Raw genomic sequence first — 24,803 nt, forward strand, 5'->3', positions numbered from 1 at the left:
GCCTGGCCAGCAGAGCTGCTGCTGCTCTGTGGAGGCGAAGGGGGCAACGGGTGCATCCCAAACCTGTGGTAGGCCCTGCCGACTTACCACTAGCTACAACTCAGCGGCCTGACCAGTAGCTTGCACGGGTGAGGCATAAATGCAATTTTATTGTGTGTGCAGTGAGCACTGTGTGCTGTGTGTTCACTGTGTTCTTTCACTTCTATGTAGAACGTAAGACACTAGTAAGCACAAATCAGACTATAGTACCGCCAATAACTGGGTGCCGCTGCCCTCCATGGCACTAATGACCAATGGCCGTACAGTTGTTGACTGCCCTGGACCTCTGGGATGGAGAAGTACCGCTAACCCTTTACAATAACTACCCAAAACAAGCTTTATAAACACTTTATAAATAATGAACCTAATCATCAACAAAATGTTTACAAATGTTTATACTAAATGGGCAAGTAATACTATGTTAACACAACAGACACAGCACAGTCTTAACAGTCCTGGAAGTTTATCCTCCAAAGACCAGAAGGCATGAAACCACATAAAACTCACACAGTAGAAGGTGATTCCCACTCCACTGTGCTGTTGTAGTTTGGTTCTTACTCATTTACAAACATTTCTAAATGCTTTGTTAAATGTTAATTATAATTAAATGTTAATAAAGTGTTTATTAAGCTTTTTTGGGTAGTAATTGTAAAGTGTTACCGAAGTACCGGTAACCATCGTTTGCCTACTGCAAATATGATCAGATATAGAAAGTCATTGAAACCAGCAACACAGGCCGATCGCCTCCTGGTTGAAAGCTTACTAGGGTATTCTGATTTACTACAGAGGCACTTCCTTATTTTTTGCCTTCTACATAGGAAGGCAGTGGAGACGGATGTACCCAATGACTGCCTCCACGCCGCAGTTCAAAATGACTGTACAGGGGGCGCCGTGGCTCAGTGGGCTAGTGCGACGATGACCCGGGTTCGATTCTGGCCCGAGGTAGTTTCCAGATCCTTCCTCATCTATCCCTGCCCACTTACTTCCTGTTTCTCACACTGTCCTGTCTGATTAATGAAGGTGTAAAGTTAGATAGATAGATAGATAGATAGATGGATGGATGGATGGATGGATGGATGGATGGATGGATGGATGGATGGATGGATGGATGGATGGATGGATGGATGGATGGATGGATGGATGGATGGATGGATGGATGGATGGATGGATGGATAGATAGATAGATAGATAGATAGATAGATAGATAGATAGATAGATAGATAGATAGATAGATGGATGGATGGATGGATGGATGGATGGATGGATGGATGGATGGATGGATGGATGGATGGATGGATGGATGGATGGATGGATGGATGGATGGATGGATGGATGGATAGATAGATAGATAGATAGATAGATAGATAGATAGATAGATAGATAGATAGATAGATAAAGTTTTTAAGCTGTGCGCTGGGGCACCCATCCACTGATGGCCGTGCATTGCCCATGAGTTTGGGTTAGGTTGCCCACTGCCCAGGTTTGAGTCTATCCTGGCTGGGTCATTCCCAACACTCCCTGCCCATCTCTTCAACGGTCCAGTCTAAATGAATGCAAAATATACTTTCAAAACGACTCCACATAACATGCACCGTCAACGGCCTCTCCGCTCGGCTGCTCTTGTGCTGCCTGCCTGCCCGGCCCGCTGCAGTCCGACGGCATTCCAGCCGCAGTGAAACAACTGCAGGAGGAATCCGGCCGCAGCACTGCCAACAATATCCGGGATGTGATGCAGGGGCGGGAGTGTGGGGGTGTGGGGATGGGAGTGAAAGAGGGCGGTGTGGTGCGGTGTGGTGTGGTGTGGTGTGGTGTGGTGTGAGTCTGAGCTGGGGGGTGGTGGTGGTGGTGTATGTGATCTGCAGTTGAAGTGGAATAATTTGGGGGGTGGGGGGGGTGTTCCAGTCATGGCTACTCACAGGTGGAAACGGAGAACTGTTCTTACACCCCCCCCCCCTTCCCCGACACGCACACACCCACTCGCCCACCCCTATCCGTAACTACTATGTCCCTGCAGCCAATGCCCCCACCACCACCACCACCACTCCCCACTCCCCCCTCTCCGTTCCAGCCAATTCCTGTCTGGCAGCTTTTACAGTATGGAGCAGGGGAGTGGGGTGGTGGTGGGGGTGGGGGTGGAGGTGGGGGGTAGGGGGAGTGATTGACAGCCACAGCTGTGGCAGCTTCAACTGCTTTCAGCTGTGCGGCTTTTCGGATGGTATGCCTTCCCATAGTGCATTGCAACAGGCCGACCCCCTGCCTCCCCCCCTCCCCCTCCCCCTCATCCCACCCTCCTCTCCCCTCCTCCCACCGCCATGATCCGTGGCAACAGGCATCAAACCAGGCCAAAAAAAGAACCCAGCGTCTCCCCTCCACTCCACTCCACTCGCCGCTCCACTCTACTCTACTCCACACTCTCGCACAATGCTGGGTCAAATTCACTGACCCCCCCCAACACCTCACTTCAGCCCTTCGGACTGCGTGCAACTCCACACGAACACACCACACCACACCACAGCACAACACAACACACCGCTCGCTCGCTCGCTCGCTAGTGCTGGACGTGTTAAGCTGCCTTTTGGACGAGGAAGAGGAGGAAGATGAGGAGGTGGAGGAGGAGGAGGAAGAAAAGAAGGAATAAGAGGAGGAGCAATGGGAGGAGCGACCAGGAAGAACAGATGAAGAGAAGACGAGAGGAAAGGGACTCAATCACCCCAACCCACCGGTCACACCCCCACCCACCCCCCACACCCCAACCCACCCCCCACACCCCCACCACCCCAGGACCTCCAGCCCTTCCTCCCAAACCTACCCTACCAACCACTTAGCAGCACCCCCCTCTGAGCCCCCACCGTGTTGCGAGTGTAAACCTATAGGGCGTATGGGGCAGTAAAATCATTTGATGCCTATAGGGCCGCCGTGATGGAGCAGTGGCAGATGGAGCCCCAGGGCCCTGAGGGGCCGAATCTGAGAGCTGGACGGCCAGGTCATGTGCACCATGTCAGGCGGGGGGGGGACACGACGTGGGTCGATGAAGGGGGTGTGGGCTGGGGGGGTAGTTAGTGGATGACCTGTTACTGCCTACAGTACTGTCCGTCCACCCACCCCCAACCAAAACCACATGCCTAACCACCCACCAGGGTAAAAATATATTGGTGTGGTTGGAGGGGGGGGGGGGACACACACAATGTGGGTCGATGCAGGGTGGAGAGAGAGTGGGGGTAGTTAGTGAATAACTTGCTACCCGACGCTCACCCCCCAACATAGTCAACCAAATACCCACCTGAGTACATGTAACAGGGGCATCGACCCTACGCGGCTCGATACAGGGTGGAGGTTCTAGACCAGAATGACCAGAGGGGGCAAGGTGGGGCCAGTTTGTTTTTTTCAGGAGGGCACATAAATTAGCAAAAAAGAGATCTATTTCTTTTATTTAAGATACAAAAACGTATATGATGTCGCAGCTGGAATTTCATATTTTAACTCATTGGCTGTTCAGCACAGGGGCCATAACTGGGGCCAGAAGGTATTCTACAGGGGCCCTGGCCTAATCTGGCCCCCATCTAGGTGGGGGCAGTTGGTGGATGACTTACTGCACACTGCCCACCACCCACACAGTCAGTCAACCAAATACCCACCCACCCGAGTACATGCACGCTGGTATTAGGGGTGTAAATCACAGCCTCCATGACGATACGATACGGCATCGATTTCTTAAAGCAGGGATTTGATTATTTTTGATACTTAAAGGACCAGTTCAGTCAATTTCAACATGCAGTTGTAATGCTCACACTACCCTGGACTTGTCAGTACCTGAGGGTTTTTTTTTCTTCTTCTTCAGCCTTTTCTGAGATCTTGGTCATTGTAATGGGGGCAGCGCTTTGTTTACATTTCAAAAAAACATTTTTTATTTATTCCCAAAAACATCCGAAAGGTTACACAACATCAGCAGACAACTAGCAAACAGCAGTACTTGTTGGGAAAATATTTGGAGTAGGCCTTTGTTCATTTTTAAAAAAAAATGTAAACAAACGCTGCCCCCATTAGAATAGCTCATATCTTGGAAAGGGCTTAGCCGAAAAATGTGGCATCACTGGGTACTGACAAGTCAAGGGTAGCATGAGCAATACAACAGCATATTGAAATCGACTGAACTGGTCCTTTAAGAATTCCCCACAATACGATTCAATTCCATTCCTATTTTTTTCAATTACATTTCCACTTCTATTATGTTGTGGAGCTAGGGCATTGGCCAGCGGCCGGCGATTCCATTATATTCGATACTCAAGAATGTCTCACGATACGACGCGATTCGATTAAATCGCTGGCCGATACATCGATGCATTTCGATTATTATTTACACTCCTAGTTGGTATGGCAAGAGGGACACTCCGTGGGTTGACGCAGTGGGGTGGGGGGTGGGGGGATGGTGGGGGGTGAACTACTGCCCACTGTCCACCCACCCCTCAGCTAACCAAACACCACGCCACCCAGCAGGGTACAAGGACACTGTGTAATGGATGGTGGTGGGAAAAGGAGATGAGGGGGGATGAGGGTCACTTGAGTAACGTTAGTGGCAGTCAGGACTGTTCTGAGTGTAAAGTTTGGAAGGTGAAGTGCTCTAGCTTCTGACTAAGGAGGTGAGAGCAATTGTGTGTCACACACACACACACGCACACACACACACACACACACACACACACACACACACACACACACACACACACACACACACACACACACACACACACACACGCACACACACGCTCAAACACGCAGTCCAAGTGGGGCCAACTGAAGTGTGTGTGTGTGTGTGTGTGTGTGTGTGTGTGTGTGTGTGTGTGTGTGTGTGTGTGTGTGTGTGTGTGTGTGTGTGTGTGTGTGTGTGTGTGTCTATTCAGGGCGCAGAGGTCTCACAGCTGTGGTATACTCGCAAACATGCGCACACACACACACACACTCAGAGAGGAGTGTGCTCCCCAAATAGGGCAGTAAATCTCCAGTGGCATACCAGTCCAGGCCATCCCTGCAAGGCTGAGTTCCACACACACAGGGTTCCCCCTCCTTGTGCAGAGGGGCCTCAACACCTCACTCACCAACAAGCCTTCCCGGTGTGACCACCACCACTATTGCAACCACAACAACAACAACATCACAACAAGCTAAAGGGCCTTCTTCTCTCTCTCTCTCTCTCTCTCTCTCTCTCTCTCTCTCTCTCTCTCTCTCTCTCTCTCTCTCTCTCTCTCTCTCTCTCTCTCTCTCTCTCTCTCTCTCTCTCTCTCTCTCTCTAGACCGAAGTCCCTTGGCCATTGTGGACACTTGTTGAGCACTTCTACAGGACTTAAGAGTGCACTAGTGCTTGTTTGCCAGCTTGTCAAAAACCCAGGGGTATGTTATCAACTTACTTGGTTGCGATGCAATTTCCCATCGGAAACCTAGTAAGTTGCTAACTGGTTAGCAACAATACTTTTGAGAAACTGGGTCCAGGTCGGAAATATATAAATTAAACAACAATGCCAAAGTATCCTGCCAACAACTGGTGCCTTCTCTGAGTATCTGGCTACTCCTCACTCCTCATTCAGCTGATTCAGAGCTGGTTCCATCAAATTTGTGGCAGGGATTTTCTTGTTTCTTTCGGAACCAAGGGTTGAGACCTCCACTTGTTCGCTTGCTTGTAGTGATGGGCAACCTGGAGTCATTAATGGTAATCCAGTGCCTGATATTCCAAAATGACCCAGTTTAACTCATCTAATTCAACCAGTTGCTCGCTGCACCAGACAATCACCAGGTTGAAGTGGACAGGTAAAACCAGGTCATTTGGAATAATGTGCCCCTAGATCAGTGTTTCCCAACCCGGGGGACGTGTACCACTAGCGGTACGCGAGCACACCTCAGGGGATACGTGTAAAAATGTAATAATAACAAATATATTGAGTGTGGTCACAATGGGATAGAGGAACAGAGCATGAATGAGGTCGAGGGGGTACTCATCATATGAAAAAAATGCTTAGGGGGTACGCAGGACAAAAAAGGTTGGGAAACACCACTTGTCTGTGCTCTGCAGTGGAGATGACGGGATGACACAGAGGGTTACTCACAGGTAGAGCGTGACGATCCGGGAGGAAGCCTCGCCAAACGAAGGGATGCTGGTCAACTGGTTGTAATCCAGCCGTCTGTGGAAAGACAAACAAGCAGGTGTCAAGATGCATGATTTGATTTTGTTTATTGACACGACACAAGGTTAAAATGTGAAGTTGCTCATGTACTTTATACACATCAAAATTATCATAAGGTCAATTCAGCATATTTCCATGGTGGGGCTTGAATTTAAAAATGATGCAAATATAACATGTCACTGATTCTTGAAAGTTTGGCAAAAACATGTCCCTGCAGTAAAATATTAATTCTGTTGAAAATCAACTAAATTTTCACAAACAAAATGAACCCAGGTAATGGCCAAGGGGTCTGTCACACTAATACATTTTTGTTTGAAATATTTAAGTGTAATTTTATTACTTTTCATGGCTATAAACCTGTCCACACCCTGTAAAAACGCCTGTCCCAAGGACTGGCATCATCATTTCAATTGACTTAAAATACAAAAATCACTAACAGAATTGAATAATATCATCATGATGTGGAAGACCATATTAAAGTGGTTCTACAGATGTGCACATAGTGGATGTAAAACAATATTTACTATTATTTACTGATTGCTCAAAATGTGTCCAGCATATTGGTCACCACCGTCAGATTTTTTCTAAAAGACAATAAAATCAGGTATGCACAAGGTAATTTTCATTACTGAGGACCCCTTTTCAAACCTTTAGCTCTACTGCCTACTTCACCATCACTGAAGCTCCTGTAAGTTTATTATTTTGTCCTCAATTTGTTAATTTGTTTGGACACTGGTACTGTCCCAACCATAAACTGTCAACACCGTCGGGGGTTTTAATAGTATTGTATTACATTAATGTTAATAAATATAATTTTTTTCAGAAAAGGTATGAAGCACCCAAGAAACAGAGCGAAAATGAAATGGCTAATGTGAACAAACAATGCATAATATTTAAAAGAGTGCTTTTTTGTCTCACACCGTCAGATGTCACCACCGTCAGATTTTGTTCTGCTCATCATGTTGTTCCATATTATACTAAATTGTGCTGGTTAATGAAACATTACTAGGCATGTTAGTAATAATTGTGATCCAAAATGATACTCTAGCCACCACTGAGGTGCATTTGGAGGTTTTTTTGTCAGAAAACCTGACGGTGGTGACATCTGATTGAGTTCACCACAAAACACATGTTTTACGTGTTTTTGACATGTTTTAAGAATATGCATACAATACGTATCTACAGTTATGTTGAATTGTTAAAGTAATTCACTTTAATACAGTAAACATGTGTTTTTACTTCTAATTCTGTCTGCCGCTGTTGACAAAACAAGAAAGAGCCCATTTTATGAAAAATGTTAAACATGGGGAGCTTGGTCAATGCATTTACTGCACAGCCAAGACCTACATCTATGATAATACACCTCTATATTTTGGATTTGAACAACTTAAAAGCTGTTTTTACCACATTTTCAACAACCAGTGGCTTACTTCCTAGGTAATCTAACTAATGAAGTAAAAACACATGCTCATACTGTGCACACACAAAAATAAAGTGTTTATGCAAGATGCCATTGACTTGAGAGGGCTATTTATTTTGCTAAATGCAGGTACTAATTAGGCCACTTTCACCACTCTCAGATTACTGTCACCACTGTCAGTTCTAAAGTCACCACCGTAAGAAGGAGTTTTGGACATTTTAAAGGAATGTGCTTACAACATTTTCCTTAGGAGTTGTTGAAATATCAAAGTAATAGCCAATTTAAGCCTACACGAATATTTGTGAAATTCCCAAAAAAAATTTGTTGTATTTAGGCGTTAAGTAAGCATCGTATGACGGTACATATTTTAAAATTAGAACACATGAAACAGTATTAAAATAGAACAAAAGTGAATTTTCAACATTTAAAGGCATATGTGTGAACCAAAAAATACACATAATCACTTAAAAACTCCAGATACATATGCAACCAAATCAATACAATTTTAATAACTTTTAATTGTGTCTGACGGTGTTGACAAAAAACAAGGTATGATCGGAGAAAAGCCTGATTTCTGAAAAAAATACATAATGGGGAGATTGGCCTTGTGCATTTCTGAAAAGCCAAGACCTTAGTCTACGAGGATATACCATATAATTTTGTAATTCACTTTGTTTTTTTCTGCCAACATTACAACCTGTTTTAGCCACTTTCTCAAGAATCAGTGATATGACTAATATTCACAACATCTTGATTCATTTCACCTTCCTTGAATATATAGGTTTGTAAAAATCTCCCTTTTGGAATATGGGCGCAGTCAGGCAGGGGTAGTGCCAGAAAGGCAATTGTTTACATCTCTGAAGTAAGGTCATAGGGGTCCCATGATGCGTTTTTTTTATTTTTTCAGAGGCTGCTTTATGATACCCGTCGTCTAACATCCTTCTTATCAAATTGATTTCAGAAAAAAAATCAAATATATATACAATTGTTTATTGTTGAAATCTGGCTGTTTGTGGCCAGGGACCTGCATGATAGATAGCCGGGGGAGGGACAGTCCCCAACAGGGGTGGAGGAGAGCACCTTGGGCCTGAGCCATGGCAGTAGGCTCGTTCGTGGCGACGCAGTAAGATTTTTGCAGTGGATTTGTCAGTTTGATGCGTTGTGGTAAAAAAAACTCTAACCAAAATGCATCAAACTGACAAAGTGCGCATGCTCGCTGCTTAGCAAAAATCTTACTGCGTCGTCACGAACGAGCCTACTGACTATGTGTGTTCACAACAGAGAGGTAACAGCCTATTGATCCGGGAAAGAGAAAGGGGGTGACGGCCATATTACTCACACTTCTTGTAGGTTTGGGAGGCTGGAGAGGATGTCCGTATTGACTGCTGTCAGCTTGTTGTTGCTCAGGTTTCTGAAGAGGGGAGAGAGAGAGGGGGAGAGAGGGAGAAAAGAGGGGGTGTATGAGTCAAGTTTTACCATCAGTCATCAGTGCTCTGTGACTTCAATCAGTAGCACCACATCAACATTCCGTTTCGGGAAAACGGCTTCTCTGCATCGTTCAAACAGAAATAACCCCCCCCCCCCCATGCCACACATTTGAGGGCCGTCCAAACTGAACCATACAAACCCCCAATGCAATACCACCCTCCCCCCACCCATCGCCTCTCCTAGCCCCCCTAGCCTATTTTACGACTGTTGCTCTGAACATGTGATTTTGGTCGGGTGCCTGTGCCAAGACTCGCAGTGCTGCGGTCGAGGACTGACGGCTCCCCCCCTCTTTCTCTCTCTATCTCTGGCGTTTTGGCACCGGCCCTTGGGGCAAGCTGGGGCCCCCGGCAGCCCTGTTGAAAACGCCGGAGATTGATGACGGCACAATCTCTCGGCGCGTGACGGGGTCCACAGATGGATCTTCCCAGGGCTCGGCCCCTCTCCTCACCAGCTGTCAAGCACCTCTTGGATGATCTTATTAGGGGCGGCCGGCCAGCCGGGCGAGGAGGATGAACTGTGCTCGGGCCCCCCTCGGCGTTCAACTCGACTAACCATAGCCTTGGAAGAGCTTGTTAATGGGGCCTTAACAGTTCCAGTTCATAGTGTCCCTGGGTGTCTTTTTGTGAGGGTGTTGCGGTTTTGTTTATTAGGTCGACGAGTGTAAACGCACACCTGTGCTAAAACCAAAATATTCGCCCGGGCCGCTTTACACAAGCGACCTACTAGTATTTCGGTCCTAGTGCAAGGAGTGCCTAGTGCACATTCATTTTAAGAAAGCAAACTGAATGGTTTACATTAACTGTACTACATTGACTGTACTACAAGTGCACTGGGTATTTTTTTTCATGGAGAAAAAGTTCAGCCTCATTTTCTCAAAAAAAACGGCAAACATTTCTCACTTGGAGTGTTTGTCTGAACACTTGCATCATGCATGTGTAATGTATCTGATGTTGTCATGGATGTCCAACAGAAGCATGGTTGTGTTGCACTGCACTTGTTTGGGTGGAGTGCTGAACTTGAACACCTGTGACACACACACACACACACAACCTGACGTACTGCATTTCTCATGTCTATCGTGCCACTTCAGTTCAGGACAGGAAAGTCCAGAGGGACTATTAAAGAAAAACAAGCAGTGAATGAATGATTGACAACCCAGTTACACGAATCTGGCTTTCATAACAAAAGAAAAAGTCATCATCCCAGACAAATGAGTAATTAGCAAAAAAAAGTGCTGGGTCTTGGAAACTACTGAGCTATCACCCTTCGAGGTTGTGCTGTAGTCCGTCACTGTGTGTGTGTGCAGGTGTGTGTGCATGTGAGCGTGCGACAAAGACAAGATAGTAGCGGAGCGTGCTTGGCCCGGAGGCTGTGCTTTGACAAGGCGTTACTCTGTGATCACAGCACACTACACGCTTGCCTCTTCTCCCTGTGCCATTGTGTCGGCGATGGCTAAATTGCTATGCTCCGTCACGGAGGGCAATTACCTAATTATACCGGAGCAAAGTGAAAAATTGCCGGGTTTCCTCGAGTCGTCTGCGCCAGCCAGGGGATATACTGGCTAGCGATGAGGGCCACTTAGAGCAGTGTAGCGCAGCACTGCCATACCAGGGTTTCCCCCATCCAGTTATAGTCCAGGTAGCCACCTTAACCCATTTTAGCCTAAGCCCTTTTTGGGAAAAGGTGCTCTCTCCTTATGAAATCCTAAATATCTCAGCCTCCGAAGCACATAAAAACATGAAATAAGTTGCATTTAAAAGATAGAATCTTCATTTTGCACAAGAATGTGTTCATTCAGCTCTGACATACCCAAAGTTTTAATAAAACAGCCCAAATCTCCAGAATCTGAATGCAGCGTATATGTCGCTCCAGGACACAATGGGTTAAACACCTACCACCTTGAGGTTGTTGTATTGACTACAATTTCAAGAATTCCTTTACAATGGCATGTACAAGATCTCCATTCATTTATGTATTATCATCTTATTTCATAAGAAACTGCACAGCATACGCCTTTCAATCAAGGTGGTTATATGTCTCTCATACAGGCCAATCTCGATGCACCTTGACTTAACACACTTAACACAAAAACACTGCATATAGGATAAAACACACTTTATTGCCTCTGGCCCTCACCGGCTCGGACACAGATTGACTGTATCACCTACAGACAAACACGTTAGTAAATGTGGAAGTGCCCCAGAACTGAACACCCAACACAAACACAGACATCCAGAGACTTTTCTGCAAAGGTCCAATTTGTGATGCCGATGGCTTCGTGTTAGGTTTGTGTTTACATTAACGATTTCTTCTACCATCATGGTGTGTCCAAAGCAAACTTCACTTTGTATTTGGACGAGGACACAATGAAGCGTGCAATAGCGAAGTGGCGTATACCTATGCTTAAGCCTGTCACGATATCCGATAAGTCAATAAATCGGACGGTAACTTTTTACAAGGACGATCACTTTTCTGGCCCCGATAAGTAACGATAAGTTATTTGCGTGGTGTTTTGTTTTCCCTTTCTCTACCGTAGCCATAAGACTACTGATGGCGCGTTATAGGCCAACGCAGCGCAATGACGCTTAAATGTTGGTGTAATTTTAAGTTTCAGTGCAGTTCTGGTTGAAAAAAGGTGCATTGATCTGGCTACTTGCGTCTTTGAAAAAGAACGCTGGTGTTCCCGCGCGTCGCTTATAAGCCTCGACAAAGAATCAGCGCTAGAGACTAGGAGCGCAATATTCTTCCAGTCTCTGTCAGCGCATCTGCAACGTTCCTCAGAGAGGGGAATGAACAGCTCCAACACGGAGGCAAATGTTCATTTTGAAACATGCGTAGCAACCCAATATCCACGATGAAGACGTGTTTGTGCAAACATGAAATAGTGGTACCGTCGCGCCAAACTTGTTCTGAGGCTGTTATTTTAAACCTCGCCGAGTTCCCCCTATTAGGCTATTTCAATGCGCCTCCAACCCTGATGTTCGTTGTCTGTTCTTTTTGTGATTTTCGCTATATTTCTTGTTTATTTAGACCTAACAATATGAGTAGGCAGTCCGCAAGCAAATAATGAAGATAAGATTTGTGGATTTAAATCAGTCACACCAGGAGAATGTGAACGGTTGAGCGCGCTACAGGGGAAAACAGAGGCATGGCGACTCATAACTCATAAGAATCCATGCACAGCAAAATCAGCAGAGTTAAAGAGAGTTAATTTTTCAGTGATAAAAATGTCAGTGTTGATTAGAGTTGATTCTGGAGTTAATTTGTCAAACATGTACTCCAGCAGTGTAAAAGTTACTCTCATGCGAGTGTTACAATCGCGTGTTAATAAAAAAATACTCTAGTGGAGAGTTGTTTACTACATCAGGGGTATTATTGAAGCTTGAAGGGATGGAGAAGAGGTCAAGGAGGACGCCATTACATTCCAGCATCGCGACGGGAAAGGTAAGGTCCCACTCTATTTTTATAAGATTTGCATCAAGGACTTAATATACACAGATATTGATCATAACATGATAAAACGGCATGTGAATGTATTTACACGACCTACACATTCGGCAGGGGCAATATTTACTGGGTAGTCATCATGCTTACCTCAGCAAAGAGAGGCCAACTTGTGCTAACGGTGAAAACTTAGAATAGACCTAAACCTGAGATTCTTTAAGTATAGGCCTACTACTCTCTCTGCCTAAACAAGCTACCGGTAAGTGGATTTGAGCGAATGTAAAATGCAACATTGTGTTAAGGTAATGAGTCATTGGCTTTTGGCGATGACCGTGTGGAAACACTCAAATGAACGTACAGTAGTTATATGCTAGTACTAGAAGCTATCACTACGTTAGCGAGATGCTGAGGGAAATGTGATGTTAGCAGCTAATTGCATGCCATTTGGATCCGTGGATGGATTTGCGGCTTTCGGTCATTTTTGTGTCTAGTCGAGACTTTAAATCAGTTTTAGTAGGTCCATTGTTTATATTTGCTTCCTTCAGTATTTAGTTTACCGCCTGCCTGTTCCTCACATGTAAGATGAAATGAGCCACCTTGACCATGGCATGAGGCATTTTAGCTACCATGAGACATTAATATAGCTTAGCTAGTTGCTTGTGGCGCCAAGTGAAGTTTGAGGTATTCGTGGTCGCTGTTAGTGTTGTAGCTTTGTGTGTTCACCAAATTTGACACAAACAGTAACGTTGTGCGAGAAAAGACATAAGGCCCATTTGCTTTAATTTACGTTATGGCCGTTTTTCTTAATGTAATTTGAATGGCAAGTACGGCAACAGTTGGCCGAGTAGTATCCCCGAGGTGGCATGGGGGTTTCAGTGATAGCCCGCTAGACGCTAGCCAGCAAGCAACGGGTGCCATCAAAGCGAGACGATTCTATTCGATAGCTAATACCTAATACTAGACCAGTTTTATTGTGTCAAGGGAGTGTATCCGTTTTGAGGCTTTTTTCCTTGACAGTGCGTGGTTATTCTACGACAAGCTCTCTTTCATCTGATCGGAGCATCCTAAGTGAAAAGCTTTTCTATTGTTGAATAACTAACACTTGGTGCGTGTACGAACACCATGCGCCTCCGACAACATGGCGTTTACCCATGCGAGGAAAAGTTCTGAAGCATATCAGCCAGCACAGCTAACGTACACCCGACTCCTATTCAAGCAATAAACCCTTCAGTTTCCTTACTACTCGTGACTAACACCATCTAGATGAACGACAACTTTCACAAACAGGCACATAACTTCAGACGAAATTAGATCGCCAACTCATGAGTCATCACTAATTGCTACACTAAGTTTATTTATTTATTTATTTTACTTCGAGCTGTCAATGCCCCCTTTTGCTTTGGATAAAATAGTCAGCCAATTCTCGCAATGAAACGCATTCACAGGAGAGTGTGCAATGCCTAACTGTGAAAATAGTTACAAATGTTAACAGTGCCGCTTTTATAATGTTTCAAGATAAATAGCAGTGAGATTTGTATACACCACATCTTCAGTGAGTGTTGTTATTGCAGTGCAATTTTACTTATAACTTTGGTTCAGACATTTTACTGGGAGGGACTGGAAAAACTGGCATGTCTTTGTAATACTGTGTGATTTAATGATCTTTAATGTGATTTCATTCCAGACCCCACACAATGCTTCTGAAAGTACAATATAGGACTTTGAAGAAGTACATTAAACTACAGCCTCAATGCACTTTTGAGGAGGTCATTAAAGAAGGTAAGATTTGTTTTGTGATTACATTTCATGGATTTTACATTAAGTAAGCTCTATATTGTGCTCATCTTTAAAAAAAAGATGAGCTGGGTGCTCATTATGTAAGAGATTATACAAAAGAATGAAAACAGCACTAGTTAGCCTACTTTGCATTTTATATGCATTCTTAGGCCACGTTTCCTTGTAGCAGGATATTTTAAAATCCACATATCAAATATCCAGCTTTAACAATAGCCTATTTAGGCAGTGTTGGACAAAGTAAAAGTAAAAAAAAAAAGAAGAACACAAGAAACACAGGGTTTTTTTCCCTACACAGGTAACTTATCTGAGTAAAAAGTAGACCAATGCACTTGTTTTACGATAAGCTGATTCTGCAGAGGTTAGATTGAGTTTGTGGTGGGTCCTTGTTAAGTTTTTATTGTTTTTCAGTAATAACACAGTCTATGTCAATAGGTAGGTACAATGGAGTAAACGGTGTAACAGTAATGTGATATCAAGTGCTACTGTTGTAATAACACCACAAGTACTTTTACTTTTACTTTGTCCACCACTGCATTAAGGGGGCTAAAACGCACCTGTTGCAATGGAGTTTTTATTTTTATCCACATGTTGCGTTTCCAACAGGGGAAAAATTTATCTGCATTTAAAAATATCCTGCTACGTGGAAACGGCACCTTAGGCTTTAAGTGAACAGAACTCAATTAGACCAAAAAGTGATTGATGGGGTTACATACATAGAACAGTGAGAGGAACCTGAAACGTTTTGTGATCACAATGAACATATTAATGAGCAGAACCACAATTTTAATCATGTCTGTTTTTGTTTCACATTAACACCCATGACATGTGTTAAAAAATCCAATTGAATAACATAATTTTAAACTTCTTTTTCAGTTAAAGAGAAGTTTGAAATCGCATCATCGACGGAGTTGACGTTATTTGATGAGTCTGACACTGCGATTGATGAGGACGTTTTCCAAGACCTCATCACAGACAACCCACACATCTGCTTGGTGGCAAAACCTTTGGATGGTAATGTACTTGAATTAACTGCTTCATATACCGTTTATTTTAAACAGTTTGTTTCACCATTAACAATACTCTGTGGTGCTCCTGTTCTTAGAAAATGTAGTGTTTCCCCTTTTCTGTTTTCTATCTAACATTTAAACACCAGTACATGCAGAATTTCAATGTTTTTTTGTTGTTGTTATTCCCCTCCACCATCCATACATTCCCACTATTTTCTTTTTTAACAAAGTAATTGATTAAATGTTGCAATGTAAAACTACAGCATTATGTATACTTCATGTTTGCACTCTGCCTGTATATAAAAGACAAATTTCAAAAGAAATTTTGAGTGCTACATTGCACATTATGATGGCATGGACTACATGTTGCCACCTACTGGCCTTTGTTGATATTGCAGTTTTCAAAGTTGAACCATTCAAGTTCACCCTACCAAATACTCAAAGCCATAGATTCCACACTCCTACTCCCAACTCCCTTAGAAGTTGAAAAAATATAAATCACAGCCTTAATGATTTTTCCCCTTTCATCACTTTTTTCAACATGTAGAATCTGAATCTAAACTGGCGTGCTATTTATTGTTGTTGTAGATGTGCTTCTCTTGAGTCCCGCCCAGACCGCTGATGCAGCTATCCCAGCCCAGCCTCCCAGCCCAGGCTTCCGTTCCCAACCCGATGGTGCAGAGACTGCTAGAAGGGTGAGGCTAATTTAATGTTAGATTTTACTGCATTTATTAATTGTGTTCTTGTAGTAAGAATGGTTTACTGATCACTTAATTAAACGTAGGCTGTGATGAATACATAGATACTGAGCTATGTGGACATGAAAGCCATGTTATGAAAAATGCAGGAGTGCACATGTACCGCAAAGCACATATTTGCAAAGAGCAACATTTTAATACTTATTTTATTGTGTATGCCATTGTGTGTCTTGAATGTGTAGATGATTCAGGAAGTTCTGGAGAAGAGTGCAGGAGGACAGGAAATAATGGCGGAGTATAGGAGATCCAGTACCTTGACTCACTGCACGAGAAGGCATCTTGTGAATATCTTAGTCAGCCACATGGTTGAAATGCATGGGTACGTTAGTGAGAGAAGAGTAAATGCAATAAAATGTCATTAATATTAACATTCATGAACATTATCATTTTACCTTAAACTTAAGCCATTATATAGTCAAATTCCTGTACTGAGGATCTGATCTTAACATCCGACTACTTTTGAGATACTGTTGTGATAAAGACACAGTAATTCGGGAACTATGCTCAGTTTGGAAAATATCTTGGAAAATATCATTTGGTTTTTAATTACGTTTAACGAAAGGATCCAGAAATTGGTAGTTTAGGGTAGAGGAGTAAAATTTCCGTTTCAGTGACTTCAGGGGTGGGGAGCCTATGTCTCGAGGGCCGTTTGTGGCCCCCGATAACCGTTAAATGTTATTCAGCTTCACATGAAATATGACAGTTTGTAAAGGAATCCCAGAAAATGCATTTGCGATGCAATTAAGTTGGTTTAAAAGGTAGCTGTCTTCAATAGAGGCCTAAAGTGAAGGGGAAAATCCTGGTTTGTGTCATAGTACGGCCCTCAGATTAATTTGAAGTGGCCCTTGGAATGAAAAAAGGTTCCCCACCCCGGCTTCAAGTCTTAAGGCAAAAGAGTTGTCCCAAGTCTATCAACCTGTGAGCATATAGTTCTGGTGTACTGTATTGTTGATTAATGTTGAATTTTGCATCTTCCTGTGTAGAAAAACTCCAGTACGCTCCCGAAGGGAACAGTATGCGCTTGGGATTGTGAGCTTGTTTCCAAATCTGAGGGATCCTTACTCGACCAATGGCTACGTAAGTGTGTACTAATTTGTTTATACTGAACAAGGACCAATTTACGGTGTCATGTTTTTTCTGTGATATATAGTTGTGTGCTATATATGGTTAAAGGGGCAGGTAGGATGATGAAATTTGCGCGGCTCAAAAGCTACCCCGTAATGCAAAAATGCTTTTCAAATGAACTTGCTTGAAATCTGAATACGATAAAGCAATGTTTTCAAATGAAAAGTGTTTCCCACATCACTCCTTCGGGCCCTGCTGCCAAATGTGGGGTTTTCTGACAGCGAACCGTGGAAGTGGTTACGAGAGTTATCGTTCACTCACTAATGACTTTCGCAGAAGCATCGGCTGACTCGAGACCGTCATTAAATAAACTTTTAATCCTACCTGGAGTCCCTTTAATATATGTTTAATGATGTGTGTAATGTCTTCCATATTTATGTATGTATGTATGCATTTATGTATGTATGCTACTTGATACCTTAATTTTCCACTGGAATTAATAAATTGTACTCTACCCTCTACTCTTCTCAACTATATTCTATTTTTAGGAGCACTTTTATGATTCAGCTAGTGGCACAGGCTACTTGTCGTGGCGACTAAAGACGGTACAGAGGAAGGCGTCTCAACGTTCTGCAAGTAGCAGTCCTGTGGCCCTCCAGGGAGGTCCCAGCTTGAAGAGGACAGCCCCAGAACAACCGCTGGATGGAGATGCTGTTAGGGAGGCCATGTCCCTGCTTCTACATTCCACTGATGATGCAGTCGTTCGCAGCAAGATGGAGGACACGTTTCACCATCGCCAAGAGCTGGTTCATAATCCAGAGATGACTACTGAGGTTCTGAAAACATACCCAAGATTTCTTGATGTGAAAGGTTTGGTACGTGCACATATTAATATCTAAAAACTATGTTTTGTTGTACTGATGAGTATCTTTCAGATCATATCATCAGTGAAAATCCGTAGCCAACTTTGTAGTTTGATGTGTAGCTTGTTTTTAATGCGATGATCATAAGAATAAGAATGATATGCCAAATCTAATCAGCTGGAAAATAAAAATTGATCCCCTGAGAAGAGAGGAAGGGGAGAGGGTTGAGATGGGAGTAACAAGAATTGGCCAGTCTTTAAATCAGTAGTTTTTGTATCCTTGTTGTCTGTTTTGATATCTTGTAGTTTTGATTGTTTGGAAATTTATTTTAGTGTTGTGTGCTCAACCTTGCTTTAGATTAACCAAGACTTCAGACTTCTGTTTGGAGTGGACACGTCATCTAAGCTGATGGAGAAATGGGATGCCATCAAATCCAAGATAATCGAAGAGGCTCAACTCTTGACCCAGACTCTCACGGTGCAGAACCTGTTGATGTCAGCGAAGAAGACTGAAGATGATGATGCTGGTCCGGGTTAGTATAGATTAATCTATTTATGCAACACATGTGCACGTCATCATCTATGGGTTCTGCCCTATTATTGTTGTTGATATGAGACCACATTGCATCATTACATTTGAATATTGTGCTCTTCTCATTAGAATGGGACGCAGATATGGCGACGCTGTTGTTGTTGCTTCACCTCCTTCCACCTCAACCAGTTGGAAAGAAGTCGCTGAAGATAAGTGCCGAAGCTGCAATTGAGAAGCTTGTCGTTTACCACAAGGTGAAACACTGTGCCACTTTCATTGTTTTTTTTTTTCTAAATGTGAATATGATCTGCAGATTTTAATGTTTTTGTGAAATGTTTTTAATAGCATTTTGTAACGGACAAATGAAAAAGCAGACAACATGCAGAACAACTGTTAAAATGTTCAGCAGTAATAGGACTGACATTTTAGCACACACTCAAAAGTTCAACACTAATTTTGCACACTCAAACATGCACCACTGACATTCAAACCTTATTGCAGTTATTCCCTGACTAACTTCATTTCACAATACTTTTTCAGTACCCTCACACTTCTGTATGATTGCATTGCATTACAATTAGCTGGTTCTTTAATCTAAAGCGATTTAGTTATTTATAGGGTATTGCCTACAGTCCCTGGAGCAATATGGGGTAAACTACCTTAGTTAAAGGACCACAGTCAATTTCAATATGCTGTTGTATTGCTCACGCTAACCTTGACTTGTCAGTACCCGGTGATGCCACATCTTTTGGCTCAGCCCTTTCCGAGATCTGAGCAATTCTAATGGGGGTGGCTTTTGTTTACATTTTAAAAATTCTTAACATTGGCCTACTCCAAATATTTTCCCAAAAGGTATTGCTGTTTGCTAGTTGTCTGCTGATGTTGCGTAGCCTTTTGGATGTTTTTGGGAATAAATTAAGATGTTTTTTTTTTAATGTAAGCAATCACCTGCCCCCATTACAATGACCAGGATCTCGGAAAAGGCTGAAGAAGAAAAAAAAATCACAGGTACTGACAAGTCCAGGGTAGTGTGAGCATTGCAACTGCATGTTGAAATTGGCTGAAGTTATCCTTTAAGGGCACTTCAGTCATGGAGTGAGGTGTAGGCAGTGGGAAGAGTAGGATAAGAACCTGCAACTCTCTGACCTTGATCACCCTAACCATTTGGTCAATATAAAAGACGACTTGTCCCACTATAATGATTCTCTTGAGGCACAAAGTAAAGAGAACTTTGGCAGATATTGTGACAATTTTAAATCAAGGGTCTCTTCACAGCTCTGCTTGAATGATCTCAGTTGTGACATTGCATGACTTTTTTTCTTTCTTTCTTCTTCAGTCTTGTTGCAGTTTTGAAGAGGCAATGAAGGACAAACAAGATCGCCAGCCATACCTCCTTGCTGTAGGACGAAGCCAGAATCGCATTGACCACTTCTACATTGCCTTGGACAAGAAATTGGTCCCATGTGACGCTGTTCGCTCTGTCGGGGCTTTTGATGAGTTGTTTAAGATTCATTTCGTTCTCAATCTGGCATATGACTGTGCTCTTCTGAATTTCTACACCTTTCTGCAAACCACAGTGTACAAAATAGACATCGGCAAAACCAAAGAATCCCCAAGAGTGAAAGAGCTCAGAGCCAAACTTTTGAATTAGGACTAGAGTCATGTTGAGTTGTTTTAAATGCCCAGAAGTCCATGGGTCAAGTAAATCTTTGATTTCCCATTTGAAATTTACACATGGCTTCTATCCCACTTCAAAACAGAGATTACTGTGCAATCAAGAAAGGTGTCGTAAGCAGTTCCTCACATATTCAGGGTACAGTAAACATTTGGAAAGCACTCATTTACCAGTAAACAATGAGGAACATGAACAGAATTTGGGCCCTCGTGGACAAATTTCAGACCAAATTGATGTCGACTTGACTAGTTCAAATGATTATCCGACTAGTTCAAATGATTCTCAGACTGCATCAACAGACACATCAGAGAACAGAAGGCCCACAATTTCCTCTGAATTCCTCAAGAACAGGTGTGTCTCAATAGCGACAAGACTTCAAGATAGCGGTGCTGGAAATGCTTTTATTTCAAGTATCGTAAGTGAACTTGAAGAATATACTACAGAGTTGCGTGATTACTTTCAGCAGAGTACTTTAGAAGCAATTCCAACAGACAATACTTGTAGGAATGACGTCAAGCAGAACTTTGAACATTTTGAGAACCCGGTTTCTTTTTTAAATTCTGAATCTAAAAGGCTGAAATATCTTAAAGAGAAGTGGGAGGTTGTTGAGCCACTTGAGTTAACGCTTGGAGTGCGATTTGATAGTCGTCTAAACAAGAATTCACGTATGTTTGATCAAGTTCAAGTTAAAGACACTTTCATTTATATACCCATTCTAGAGACCCTGAAATTTATGTTCCGCAACGCTGATGTATGTGAAAAGGTGAAAGCAGATACAACCAACACTCACACTTATGAAGATTTTAAAGATGGCAGCTATTTTAAGACTCACCCACTGTTCTCAAAACATACAAATGCTTTACAAATACAGCTTTATTACGATGATTTTGAAACGGCAAATCCTCTAGGAAGTAAACACTCAATTCACAAGTTGGGTTGCCTTTATTTTATTTTGAGAAATCTGCCGCCAAAATGTAATTCTGCTGTCATGAATATACACCTTGTGAGCCTTTTTCATAGCCAGGATGTGAAGAGGTACGGATACGATGCCATTCTTGAGCCTTTAATTTGTGACCTCAAATCACTTGAAAATGAGGGAATTGACTTGCCTATCTCTCCACAAAAGGTTTATGGAACAATTTCTCAAATATTGGGCGATAATTTGGGATTGAATGCAATTCTTGGTTATAATGAGTCTTTCAGCAGTAACTATTATTGCAGATTGTGTGTGCTAGACAAAAATGCTGCGCAGGCTGTGTATAGTGAGGATGACCCTTCTGTGGTAATACGTGACATTCACAGTTTTGACAGTCATTGCAGGGATCTTAATTCAGATCCACAACTAAGATCTGTTTATGGGTTGAAAAGGAACTCAATCCTCAATACTTTGACTTATTTTCATGTTGTCAATAATGTCGCAGTTGACATTATGCATGATTTGCTGGAAGGCGTTGCTCAGTTTGAGCTGAAGTTGCTTTTTGAACACCTTACTAGTTCTGGTTCAATAAGTAAAGGTGATCTTCTAGCTCGAGTTTATTCATTTGACTATGGTTACATGGAACGTAAAAACAGGCCTACCAATGTTAATCTTGATGGAACTGGGAATGGCATTGGCCTGAATGCGATACAGACTTTTTGTCTTGTGAGGAACACTCCTTTAATTTTTGGTGACCTCTTTATTAATGATAGCGCACATTGGACATTACTTCTTTTGTTACTTCAGATAATGAATGTAGTTTTTTCCCCTCGACTTACCGAGGGAATGACTGTTTATCTGAAACACCTAATAAATGAACACCACGAACTATTTAAAAAAACCTATGCACGTCGACTTCTGCCGAAACACCATCTGATGATCCATTATCCTTCATGCTTGAGGAAAGTTGGTCCATTATTGCATATATCGACCATCAGATTTGAGGCTAAGCACAAGTTTTTTAAAGACTCAATAAAAAACTTTAAAAACATAACAAAATCTCTGGCCAAGGCCCATCAAATGGCTATGGGTTCACATTGGCACAGAATGAGCCTAAATAAATTGGAGCATGGGCCAATGAAATTGTTTATTGATGAGTTTGATATTCATGAATATTTTGCATCAACACAGGATTTGTGTTGCACGTCATGGGTGAAAGTGGATGGCTGTGAGTATAGGGAGGGTTTAATCGTTTGTACAGGTGTTGAGGATGAATTGCCTCTATTTTGTAAGATAGTGAAAGTGTTACTGTGTGGTGGTGATGTTTCGTTTGTTGTCCGTGAAATGATCAATAATGGGTTTGATGAACATTTCCATGCATTTATTGTCTCTCATACAGAAAAAGAATACTTTGTTATCAAGTGCTCTGATCTTTTGGCACCCAAATGTTTTTCTTTACAAAATGCATATGGGCCAGACGCAGGCAATATGTATATTGTCCCTGTCTTTTCCTTGATATAAAATTGCTGTGAGGAAAATAAAAACAATTGAAATATGAAATGGCTTAATGTTTTGCTTTGTTGTAATGGTAACACTTGTTGTTGATATACTCAATTGTAGTGTTAATTAACAATGAAGTAGTATTTCAACTTGTACCAATTAACTCTGGTGGAGTTAAAATAAGAACTCTATGCTAGTGTTATTATTTTAACACTCAGTGTTAGTGTTATTTAACACTGGTGAGTGAGGATTATATATACTCTGGGGTAGTGTTAAGTAACACTGAGAGAGTTGTTCGATTTACTCTGGTGGAGTTAATTAAACAACTCTACTATTTTAACACTCAGTGTCAGTGTTATTTAACACTGGCCAGTGAGGATTATATATACTCTGGGAGAGTGTTAAATTTAACACTCTCAGAGTTAAATGTACTCTGACCGATTTGCTGTGTGTATGGGCGTTCATAAAGGACTTTAAAGTGCGCAGAATTGCAACTTGTTCCAGTCGAGGATATCGGGGAGGGAGAGAGAGAGAGCGAGAGCGCTGCCTGCACCTGGAACTTGTGCATCTGTTAATGCTCTTTTGCTTTTTGCTGATGTTGAAATGCCTTTAACAGGGCTGATTTGGGTTTTGACTGACAATTAGCTAGTAACAACGTGCATTTTGGTGAAATAAGCTGTCTAAGTAATAATTTGTGAATTAACAATACCCCACCTACATCACCCCATGGATAGGCTTATAAGCCATTCAGTGTGCTTGAGAAAGATAAATAACAGAAAATATTAAAGTAAGAATATAAACTTACCCTAATAATAAATTCAAAAAAGCCTATTTAGAGCCTATTGTGCTCCATGAGGATGTAATTAAAAACACGTAGGCCTATATACATCCCGCCGTGATGCTTTACAAATGTGAAGGGGTGTAGGCACATTTTTATTGCATTTTTACATCATTATATTGTTTGACACATTTCTTCTTGGAGCAGGCGTCAATCTTAATTAGGCCTATTTAAACCTCTGAGGGTGCTGGCCCAAATGTTAAATTCAATGTTTCAAGAAGGAGGCCGCACCTTGCATAGCAGTGTTTTTTTATTGCACATTATATTGTTTGAAAATGGCGAGAGAGACAATATTATCGATTATCGCAATAATTTCTTGTTATCGTTATCGTCTGGCAAAAAATGTTATCGTGACAGGCCTACCTATGCTACCTTCCATGAGAGTGACAGTATTGGATTTAGTGCGAGAGGTCTGTGTGCTGTGATGATCAGACTAGTTTATCAGAATGGAGAGCTACTGCAAAATGCCACTTTAACATTGTTTACAAAACACTTTTAAAAAATCACTGATAGCACTTTTTAACATGCCTCTACTCGAGTTTAGTTCTGTTTGTTGTGTAACTGGAAAGTTATCGTCTGCCTGTGTCAGATAGACAGAAACCCGGGCGGGCGGGCAGCATGCGCATATGCCAAAGCAAGTTGAGTGGCAGATGAAAGGGCAGTGTGGGCTGATAGCGTGGCCGCAAGGTTGCCACGTGTGCCGCCCTTATCGTACCCACCTGATATCCTGCAGCGACAAGATCTGCACCGCTCTCACCTGCCTGAGCACTGCCACAAGCAGTCAGCCATCCAGCCAGGCAGCCGGCTACCCAGCCACACACTGGAGGACACCAGGAGGCAAAGGCTGAGCATGTGCCAAAGGTTACTTTCTTCAGACGACCTTCAGGTCAACGTCCCCATATTGAAGGACGAATAGTGTGTGTGTGTGTGTGTGTAGGGACGTCGACAGGGTGGTGGTAGGGATGTTGCCGTCAACAGGGTCAGTTGTTCAAGGCCCAAGGCCCATTGTATGCGTTGGAGAGAGGGCCCGTTTGATGACTTTGTCTCGGGCCCGGCCAAAGCTGTGTGTGTCTGTGTGTGCGTGTGTGCGTGTGTGTGTGTGTAAGACATCACACAGAGAGGGGGTCTGTAGCTCTGAAGGACATTCCTGTGTGGGTCTTTGAGTGTGTGTGTGTGCGTGCATGCGCGCGTTATGCATGAATATAAATAAGACATCAGACAGACAGTGTCGGTTGCTCTGAAGGGTGTCCCTGTGTGGGCTTGTGTGTGAGTGAGAGAGAGACCTGGAA

General features: G+C 42.7%; 2 protein-coding genes across 2 annotated transcripts in view; one reads left to right on the forward strand and one right to left on the reverse strand.

Annotated features, from left to right (window-relative positions):
• lrig1 (leucine-rich repeats and immunoglobulin-like domains 1) overlaps nt 1-24,803 on the reverse strand; it is an 83,433-nt gene that overhangs the window by 44,799 nt on the left and 13,831 nt on the right. Inside the window, exons 2-3 of the mRNA XM_063214946.1 lie at nt 8,972-9,043; nt 6,135-6,209 (exon numbers count right to left, since the gene is read on the reverse strand). Coding sequence (XP_063071016.1) covers nt 6,135-6,209; nt 8,972-9,043 — 147 coding nt within the window. The remainder of the gene's footprint in view (nt 1-6,134; nt 6,210-8,971; nt 9,044-24,803) is intronic.
• LOC134463107 (uncharacterized) lies at nt 14,253-22,736 on the forward strand. Its single transcript, XM_063216349.1, has 9 exons — nt 14,253-14,343; nt 15,235-15,372; nt 15,957-16,063; nt 16,309-16,445; nt 17,110-17,203; nt 17,740-18,066; nt 18,412-18,586; nt 18,715-18,839; nt 19,922-22,736. The coding sequence occupies exons 1-9, from the start codon at nt 14,259-14,261 to the stop codon at nt 20,234-20,236; spliced, it is 1,503 nt and encodes a 500-aa protein (XP_063072419.1). The 5' UTR covers nt 14,253-14,258; the 3' UTR covers nt 20,237-22,736.

This window comes from Engraulis encrasicolus, chromosome 14, assembly GCF_034702125.1.
Source record: "Engraulis encrasicolus isolate BLACKSEA-1 chromosome 14, IST_EnEncr_1.0, whole genome shotgun sequence".
In the NCBI taxonomy this organism is placed as follows: domain Eukaryota; kingdom Metazoa; phylum Chordata; class Actinopteri; order Clupeiformes; family Engraulidae; genus Engraulis; species Engraulis encrasicolus.

Bases quoted from the DNA above. Each gene is read 5' to 3' on its own strand.
- LOC134463107 (XM_063216349.1), top strand. From the start codon at position 14,259: ATGCTTCTGAAAGTACAATATAGGACTTTGAAGAAGTACATTAAACTA. The intron at 15,373-15,956 runs GTAATGTACTTG...TTGTTGTTGTAG, and splicing joins GGTGGCAAAACCTTTGGATG to ATGTGCTTCTCTTGAGTCCC. The intron at 18,067-18,411 runs GTACGTGCACAT...ACCTTGCTTTAG, and splicing joins TTCTTGATGTGAAAGGTTTG to ATTAACCAAGACTTCAGACT.